This window comes from Podarcis erhardii, assembly GCF_964252035.2.
Source record: "Podarcis erhardii genome assembly, chromosome: 1".
Lineage (NCBI taxonomy): Eukaryota > Metazoa > Chordata > Lepidosauria > Squamata > Lacertidae > Podarcis > Podarcis erhardii.
In genome coordinates this window covers 36,320,969-36,331,063 of record NC_138497.1, presented here as the reverse complement: position 1 = coordinate 36,331,063, position 10,095 = coordinate 36,320,969, and the positions used below count along the sequence as shown (strand labels likewise).

Genomic DNA, 10,095 nt, shown 5'->3' with positions numbered 1-10,095 from the left:
GCCAAGCGCAGGCCTCGCGCCCCGGGAGAGGCTCCCGCGAGGAAGGTGGCGCGGCGGGCCGAAGCTCCCTTCCCGGATGGCGGGGCTGCTTCAATTCGCAGCAGGCGCCCCCTCCTCCTCCTCCTCCTCCTCCTCCTCCTCCGCACTGCCTGCTCCCCCCTTTCCACTTTCTCTCTCTCTCTTCTGACAACGCTATGCTGGTCTGTGCTGTAATCAATAGGCGTGCATATTTTATTTTATTTTATTTTATTTTATTTTATTTTATTTTATTTTATTTATTTATTTATTTATTTATTTATTTATTTATTTATTTATTTAAACTCGCCTGAAAGGGGTGAAACCGTTGTCATTTGTTTTCGCAGGAATTATTGACGAAGTCGGATCCTCCTCCCGCCGCACCATGTTGTCTTCTGTATTCTCACACCTACTGCGCTCCTTTTGCCAAGGCTGAAAAGTCTCGGCCTCCACAAGGATGGATTGGTTTGGAGCCGGCCCCAGGCAAGGCAACCACAGACAAATAACTCCGCTGGTTCCGCTCTGGAGTCAAACTTTTCTTTCATTCAAGGCCAGGGCCATTCCTTTCCTTAAAAGAGAGACTGAGACTGAGAGACTTGGGCTTCACTTAGCAACCAAAAGATGACGACAGGGCAAAGAGTCTTTTAGTTTTTTTAGCCTGCATTATTTTTTTATTTTGAGAAAACATTTTCTCGTGGCACTGCCGTCTTTTAAAACATCCACATTCCCTCTTGCGCTGCCACAACTGCCCCCTTTGAAATACATTTGATCTGCTGCATTTGATCTAACTGCAACCACACACACAATTCTGTTCACAACCCGTGTGCGTGGCAGCCCACAAAATGTTTGCTTCTTTGGACTTGGGTGTTCCAATGAACTCAGCAGGGCACTGCCTGGTCATCGGGTTTCGTGCCTCCATCCCCAATCCTGCACTTAAGGCCATTCAATACATTTCCACGATACTTTGAAAAACATGTATGTGAATGCTCTTAAGAGTGATAATTGGCTCTGGTCGTTGACAGAAACCCAACAACCCAAACAGTAGCAAAACTGATTGTGATAGAAAGTCACTTGGGCTACCTGGAAGCAATAAAAGCATTGAATTGAAACTTAAGTGGCTGAGGCTTGTTTTCCATGCAGGCACAGGTCAAAGTGCTGGTGCTTATCTTCAAAGCACTCTACAGCTTGGGATCCAGGTTCCGGAAGGAGTCCCTTAAAGACTGTCTTTATGTTACAGTGGTGCAGCAATAAAACTGCTAACACATTTGCAAAGTTAAGCAGGGTCCTGTATGGTTTCAAACTGGATGGGGAACATGCATAAAGATTCCTGCTTTGCAGGGGCTTGGGCAGGGTGATCCTCAGGATCCTTTCCAACTCTATCATTCTATGATTCCATGTTGCCCCGGCTGAGCTAAAGTAGGTGGCAGTTGGGGAGATGTCATTCTTGATTGTAATGATCTGCCTCTGGAATGCTTTCCTCAGAGATGTTGCCTGTTACTTATAAATCCAGGGACGCGGGTGGCGCTGTGGGTAAAACCTCAGTGCCTAGGACTTGCCGATCGTATGGTCGGCTGTTTGAATCCCCGCGGTGGGGTGAGCTCTCGGTCCCAGCTCCTGCCCACCTAGCAGTTCGAAAGCACTCTTAAGTGCAAGTAGATAAATAGGTACCGCTTAATAGCGGGAAGGTAAACAGCGTTTCCGTGTGCTGCGCTGGTGCTGGCTCGCCAGAGCAGCTTCGTCACGCTGGCCATGTGACCCGGAAGTGTCTTCGGACGGCGCCGGCTCACGGCCTCTAGAGCGAGATGAGCACGCAACCCTAGAGTCGGACACGACTGGCCCGTATGGGCAGGGGTACCTTTACCTTTACTTATAAATCCACAAAAAAGGGAATTGAGGTATTTTTGGTGTCAGGCTCCATATTATTTATTTTAATTGTATACTATTCACAACTGTGTGGTCACACTTTAACCCACAACATGAGTAAAATACCAGAGATTCCTCAAATTGGCCGAATGCAACTGTGAGGGTCTCTAGCAGGCCAACCAAATCCCCTGTAAGCCTGGGTAAACAAAAACATATTGGAGTTTCTGATGGTTTTATTCCTGAAGTGCCTTGCAAACTAGTCACATCAGACTGCAGAGACTTCAGATGTTGCAGACTGTTAGGCAGGTTTCACCATTACCTTAACCACCCAGAATAGCTCTGCTGGATGGCAACTGGAAAAGTAATTTAGATTTGTTGCCATTGGAGTCTGAAGTGCCTTCATGCTGGCCAATTTGTTTCTCCAAATTTGGTGGGCGCAGTAATGCCCACTGTTTGCTCTGAGTGTTTTTTTCCAAGGCCAAAGTATCCCTGCAAGCATTGTAATGATGACTGTTGACTGAACTCTATCCAAAAAAATGTGAAACAACCTGAGTCACTAACTTCATTCACTTTGTGCTTAATATTACTCATAATGACCTAAGACAGCTGACTGTAACACAGAGTTTTTTACCGTTAAATGCATCAGTGGAGAATGGCCTTTACTAATGCACTGAATGAGCCAACAATCTGAAGTTCAATCCAGATAAGGCACTCTTGGTGGGTGGCTCCTTAGACTGGATGGAAGGGAGGTTGCCTGCTCTTGAAGGGGTTTCACTCCTCCAAAGGAGCAGATATGTAGCTTGTATGTACTTCTAGATCCTTTGCTGTTGCTTGAGGCTCAGGTGGCCCTCAGTGGTGTGGAGTGTCTTCCATCAGCTTCAGCTGGTGGCTCAGCTGCACCTCTAGCTGGACAGGGATAGCCAAACTTCTATTGTCTATGTTCTGGTAACCTCTAGGTTGGATTGTTACAACACTCTATCTGTAGAGCTGCTTCTGAAGATGGTTTGGAAGCTTCAACAGGTGCAGAATTTGGTGACTAGGTTGCTCAACGGTGCAAGAAGGTTTGAGCGTATTACACCAATCCTAACCTAACTGCACTGGCTGCCAATTAGTTTTCCAGGCCCAATTCAAAGTGCTGGTTTGGACCTATATAGCCTTAAACAGCTCAGGACCGTAATGCCTCAAGGACCAGCTCTCCCCATATGAATCAACCTGGACCCTGGGCTCATCACCTGAGGCTCTTCTTTGTGTGCCTCTTCCACACGAGGTCCAGAGGGCGGCAACACGAGAAGAGGCCTTTTCTCAGTTGGTTAGAGCAAGGCGCTGACAATGCCAAGGTTGCAGGTTCAATCCCTGTATGGGACAACTGCATATTCCTGCACAGCAGAGGGTTGAACTAGATGATCCTCAGGGTCCCTTCCAACTCTACAATTTTGAGATTCTGTGGAGGCTCCCCATTTGTGGAATGCTCTCCCCAGGGAGGCTTGCCTGGCGCCTTCATTACATATTTTTAGGTGCCAGGCGAAAACATTACTCTATAACCAGGCCTTTGGCTGATTAACATTCTATGTCCTTTTATATGTGTGTGGGGAGGGGTTATTGGTTTCTTTTTGTTTTATTATGTATTTTTATGTTGTGAATTGCCCTGTGATCTGTAGGTGAAGGGTGATATAAAGATTTAATAAATAATAATGAGGGCAGCTGATTATTATAGTCTCCACGGTACCATTCCACTCTCCCCTTGTCCGTAATCCAAAATGTTGTAATCTCTTTCTAATGCAGCACATTGCAATCGATTAAGCGCCTTACATTCACATTTTAATATGCATGGAATTAAGAAGTTATATCGTGACCAATATCCAAATACTGTTAAAAAGAACATGATGTACTGCTATGAAATTTAGAGCAGTCAAATAGTAAAAGATGTACAGATCAAAGCTACGTTAGGGAATTTACTTTTGTTGATTTTTCAAGTGGTTGTAATATAAGCAAGTGGGGAGCCAACTAGTCATCTACTATCTCATTACATATTGGAATATAGAAGCTCTTCATCAAGCAACATGCATGCCTCTGGAATGATAAGAAACAAGCACTACAAGAGGACAGAATAGAAATTATTTCTTTTCTGTTAAAGAGAGTAACTTGATCACATTATTCACCCCAGAGTATCACAGTGCAAGCAGCACACAGGTCAATGTCGCAAACACTGAAAATTGAAGATTCAGTACTATTTATTCACCATTAACAAAGTGTCTATACTGTATTTATGATTGGCAATGCTCAATTTTAAAGTCCAAAAAAAGGAGCTGGTGTAGTTTTTTGGGGGGGTTGTGGTGGCATTCAAAGTGCCACCACCAAAAGCAGGAAGAATTACATACCCTAAATTGCCTCTTTGCCAACAAAGGTCCGTATAGATAAAGCTATGGTTTTCCCAGTTGTGATGTATGGAAGTGAGAGCTGGACCATAAAGAAGGTTGATCACTGAAGAATTGATGCTTTTGAATTATGGTGCTGGAGAAGACTCTTGAGAGTCCCATGGACTGCAAGAAGATCAAACCTATCCATTCTTAAGGAAATCAGCCCTGAGTGCTCACTAGAAGGACAGATCGTGAAGCTGAGGCTCCAATACTTTGGCCACCTCATGAGAAGAGAAGACTCCCTGGAAAAGACCCTGATGTTGAGAAAGATGGAGGGCACAAAGAGAAGGGGACGACATGGTTGGATAGTGTTCTCGAAGCTACCAGCATGACTTTGACCAAACTGTGGGAGGCAGTGAAAGACAGAAGTGCCTGGGGTGCTCTGGTCCATGGGGTCACGAAGAGTCGGACACGACTAAACGACAACAAAATTGCCTCAGCCACCATTTCTCACCCACGTGGATGCCGCAGTGCCAATCTATTCAGCCTGACTCATGCATGGAAGGCTAAAGATCCAAAACAGACCCGCTGTTCACCGTGTCATCACCTGCTGCATTTTTCCTCAAAGTCTGTAATGCTCTGCTGCTGACAGAAAAGTTACAGAGCTATAGTTTGGTTCAAGGATGACCTAATCATTGGCATAGGCTGAAAGCAAGTAGAGGCCATGAACATGTCTCTTCATCCTTCACCCTTGTTATGGTGGACATCTTGTTTCTTTGTCATGTTAGAGTGCAACAAAAATAGAATCCTGGGAACTGGCTATTACTATACATATTGATTTATTTATTTGTACTTATAGTCCACCCTTCACTGCCTCAGGGCAGGTTACAAAAAAGCAACAATAAAAGAAAAGGTATGAACTCAGTCTACCTTGGCCTAGCAAATCAACACTGCAGAATAGCAGTATGTAGGAGGGCAGACATCTGCTCAGCCAAAGGCCTGGATAATGAAGTTTGTCTTGACTCAGTGTCAAAAAGCACATGGTGGCGGTGCAAAATGGACCCGATGCCACAACCTGGGAATCTCCAAAGTGAAGGCCATCTCCTGTTTCATCACTCCTCAACTCACAGAGAGTGGTGGCATTACCAACATAATAGATTCAAAGACAGTTCTGCAGCTGGGCCTCTTTTTGTCAAAAAACGAGAACCTCTGATTGGTTAGGTCCCATACACGAAGGAGGAAGACATTTTGAGGTACTTTAACTCAAAAGAATTAAATATATTTATTAGCTGGGTTTACTGAAATCTTTTCCTAGCTCTCAAATGCTTAGAATCAATTGAACTATATTCCTTAACACAACCGTGCAACATTCCTTAGGCAGTATGCATGTCCTTAAAAAAAATCACTTTTCCCCTCCTCAAAACTCAATCATATGACTGAAAGGTCCATTTGTATCCACTTTCAACACCTGCCGGTTTCCATATGTGCCGTACTTGAGAGCAACCCCAGCCTCTGCACATTTGGTATTTGCAGTCAGTTCTCGTTCACACTGAGTCACAAACTGGGAATACAGCTCCATCCCGATTTCCTTTTCAATGTTGGAATGATACTGCATTCTTCTCCCCTTCAGTTTGCCACCCAGCGTGGCCTGGGGTATTACTAATATGCTGCCTGGCAAATCCAGAACAGAAACGTATTCGCCGCTTTCTGTTTCACTCAACTTCACATTCACGAGCGTATTGACTGCAAAGACAGAGAAGGGAAAAACAATTGCAGTTAGTAGGTTTGTGGTCATGCATTAGCAATGCAGCAAGTTAAATTCTGCCCATAAGGACAAAAGTCAAGACAGGCATCGTGAAACAGGGATAGTACCTGAATTCCAATGTCCAGTTTCCTCTTATACAATAGTGGAGAAGAAGCACATTTACCTGTACATTAGCTCCCTCTACTGGCCACCTGGTATACATTTCTATATCAAGAAAAATGAGCAAGTAGAAAGACTTCTAACCGAATTAGGGTTAAGCCCAATTAATTTAATACTTTTTTACTGTCTCGTAATGGGCCATAAATAAATACTTCTTTTGAACCCTTATTCTGAAGCCTTAAAAGGGACAGCTATGTATTCTCACTTCATTTCACTCTCCTGGTAACCTGGTGGGTCATGGATTATGCTAAGAGACAAGTGTGTCCTTAAACTTCATAACTGTGAAGGGATCTAAGCTGGGTTTGCCCTTACTCATGTATTGTATTGCATTGCAGTACACAAGGTGGTACTTTGTAATAACACAAGATATTAACTAATTTGGAAAGACTAGTCCAAGCTCATAGGGTTGCATCCAACCAAACAGTTCTATTAGTGCCAGGACTTGCACTTGTGCAACAGAACTTCTCCTCAATCTCCCTTCCTTGGTTCACGCACCACACCACCCTAAATCTGCTCTGGAGGACTGGGGGAACCCACAGAACATATTGGGGGGCATGTGGGGGGAGCAAAGAGAGGGGAAATTCCACTGTGCAAGCAGAAGGCCTTGTGCAAACAAGACTTCTTTGGATATAACCCATTATTAAAATCCTACTTCGCCTTAAGTACAAATGCAAAGGAATTTTTAAGAATCAACCCCTTTGCTGCTCTTCATCACCCATATCATTTGCAAGAGAAGATGATCAAAAGGTAACAAGGCGCAAAGGTGTGAAGCCCTTTCTGACATGTTCACGCAGTGGGAGCTAAAGCCAGAAGTCTTTGGCCGCAAGGGAATCAGCAGTACCTGTTTCTTGGAAGAACAACACTGGCTACAAGCATTCTGTAACACTTAACAATTTTTATTTTCAAAATAAACTGCAGTATAAAAGAAAAGGAGGACAGAAAGTAACAAACATAGTTACTGATTCAGGCTACATTTCAATACTGCCTCAAGCCTTAAGCTAAATATGGCACTGTATTAATAACACACTCTGCATCAACAAGCTTATTAAACAGCAAACCTTAATAAGAACAAGTTAATTAAAAAGCACATCGGACTTGTATGCAGAACGATTCGGAATGAAATACTTGCTTAGAACTTTCCCTGGAGAGCAGTTTTTAATGATTCAAAGCTTTTCATTACAAAAATCTCATGTAACAAGTTCTTATTACTATTTTATGATAGGCTCAGTGATACAGCTGCAGTTATTTGCATATTTTAGTGCCGTTTTAAAATGGCTGTTTTTAAATACTATTTTATCTAAACACCTACCCATTTTGGGAATAATTTCTTCACTAGCCCCTTTGAAGAAACATACATAGATTATAAGTCCTCGCTGTATCTATTCAAAATAACAAAGAAATATATTTACACATCCATATACAATGTTTTTTACTGTAATTAAAGAGATCTATTAATATTGTGCATGAAACCACAATCCTATGCATGTCTTCTTAGACATGCATGAGACTTATTCCCCAGGAAGTATGTCTAGGATTAAAACCTTAATTGGGATAACTCATTCATTTCAGTAGATGTAAACTGAAATGTTTCTGTATGCAAAATAAAAGCAACTTATTTTCCATGTCTAGATTCTGAAGTAATAGGTAATCTAGGACTTAAAAGGTCACAAGCTAGATTTCTTTTTGTGGAAAGTTGTAGAAAGTACCATAAAGATCACACTCGAATAAAATTAAACATTTTTATATCTGGGATACATATTTCTTTGGGTCTCAGCCGTCATACTTTTAAAAACAACTTCTTCCATGATAGAGAACTGAATGTTTTATTTTCTCTGTTTCTTTAACAAATAAATACGAAGTTACATAGTTTATTTTGAGGCATACACGTGTCTGATATACTCAAAATATAGACAGGTTTTCCAAACTGTATTCAAATTGTTAAACAAAATCAGCCAAAAATCATCCAAGCAGCAAGCATGTTCCATACATTGTTAGTCTCTGACTATCAGTTGAATCTCCAGTCAAAATCTTCAGAGTACAAATAAGCTGATCTCAGAATAAACATGAGCTGTATTGAAACAATAATGCCTAATCTGCAATTTAGGAAAAGATAATTAAAAACAAAATAAGCCAACAATAATATTAATGTCACTTCACAATGTCCTGTAACATCTGGGGGATTGTGTAAATATGATTTTAATAAAATAATGATAACTATACTCATTTTTATAGTGTTGCAACCACCCTGTAAGGTAGGTCAGAGATGAATCCAATACGTCAAATCTGAGATGTCAAATGTTCACCGCTCCAGGCGCTTTCACAATATGCATGACCTATCGGTCAATGGCAGACTGCAAGATTCAATTCCTGTGTCTCCAGGTCAGACTAAGAAAGAGTCCTGCCCAAAACTCTGGAAATCAGCTGCTAGATGAACCAACGCAGTGGTTGTTCCTAAACTCTGTCCCCTGCTCCCCACAACCTGAAAATTGCTGAGGAATCACTTGATTTTTCTGCCTGCTGTAGCAACTGTAAAGTACTGTGCTAGATGAATCTAATTGTATTTTTACAGACATGCTGTGGACCACCTAAGTGAAGTACCATGGAGTACCAGTGGGAAAAAGTTTGGGCAGCTTCCCACGTTTCAGTAGGTAGGGGTGTTCACACATTACATTAAGCAGATGTACCGTACTTTCTGTGCACGTGTGTACACTTACAGTCGAACTGCACCAACCAACCATTATGCTCTCTTCCATACTAGCACCTGAGCACGTGCAGAGACAGCTCGCACCTGAGATCAGTGTAACGTGTGAATAAACCTGATCTCTACTCAGAATTAAGTCTCGCCGAAATGTTAAATGTCTATTTTGGTCCCTAGGTAGTTCGCTCCATGACGATCGTTCCCCATGCAAAAAAAAAAGGAAAAATGGAGGGGGGGGAGAGGGGGAGACGCCTTTGTAATGCTAAGCAATATGAGAAGAAACCGTGGCTTTAAACTTCACGCGTGAAAACGTCCACTATTCCGTTTCAGGATTTTGCCTGAGTTCCGGAAGCGATGGAAAAAAGCCATGGAAGCGAAGTACTTCCGGCACTTGGTGGGGGGGGGGGATCCTCACGATTATTACAATAATCCGTATTGCCATCGGGACATCTTGATTATTTTAGGAAGCAAGCAGGGTGATGTGCAAATTGAAGATCAATTCGGCGGTGGCAACATTATTATTATTATTATTATTATTATTATTATTATTAATTATTATTATTTTGGTGGGGGTAGGGACGAGCAGGCAGACAGGAGCAGAAAGCGATGATCTCTGCTCGCCAAGTCGGGGGATGCCTTATTGAAATAAAAGCGGGGCAACCCCGAGAGATCTGCCCGTGCAGACGTTACCTCCACCCACTCGGCTTCGGAGCCCGGCTCGGCAGGCTTCACCTGCAGCCTCGCGTGCAGGCACTGCTGCAAAAGGGCCCGGGCAAAAGGACCCCGGGTCGAGTCGGCCATGGTCCGCGGCGGAGGAAACCGGGGAAGGATGGCGGTCCCGCCTCCCGGCTCTCCTTCTACTCCCTGCTTGCAGTCGCTGATGGCCGAGGAAGCCGAGCGACAAGTGTCAGGAGCCTGGAGACGGGACTTCCTGGTTCCTTCTTGATTTCCCCCTTCTTCACGTAGGCGGAAGTGAAAGTTGTTCATTGAAAACAGGATTGTGTCTTGTTAGCAAAGCCTGGAAAGAACAGAAGCCAGAGATAGAAATCGGAATCGTGAAAAGTGCTCTGGAATCATTGGATGAAAGCTCCACAAATACTTGGTCAAATAGCCACCGTTTATTTGTATGCCGCCTTTTGATTAAAAATATATATGTTCAAAGCAGCTTACAATAGCAAGGAGAGGACAAATCTTGGCCGAAGGAGGCAGTTAGTGTTAGTGAGGTTGCCTTGCTGGCA

At 43.1% G+C, this 10,095-nt stretch overlaps 1 protein-coding gene across 2 annotated transcripts; it reads right to left on the bottom strand.

The window, feature by feature from the left end:
- Nucleotides 1-5,492: 5,492 nt before the first annotated feature.
- Nucleotides 5,493-10,095, bottom strand: DTD2 (D-aminoacyl-tRNA deacylase 2). Of its 2 annotated transcripts, none has more exons than XM_081866278.1 (3): nucleotides 9,548-10,095; nucleotides 7,469-7,538; nucleotides 5,493-5,978 (listed from the first exon to the last, which is right to left on the bottom strand). In XM_081866278.1, the coding sequence occupies exons 1-3, from the start codon at nucleotides 9,842-9,844 to the stop codon at nucleotides 5,653-5,655; spliced, it is 693 nt and encodes a 230-aa protein (XP_081722404.1). In that variant the 5' UTR covers nucleotides 9,845-10,095; the 3' UTR covers nucleotides 5,493-5,652. The 2 variants fall into 2 exon arrangements, with proteins under 2 accessions (XP_081722404.1, XP_081722405.1); XM_081866279.1 differs by having other exon boundaries at nucleotides 9,590-10,070.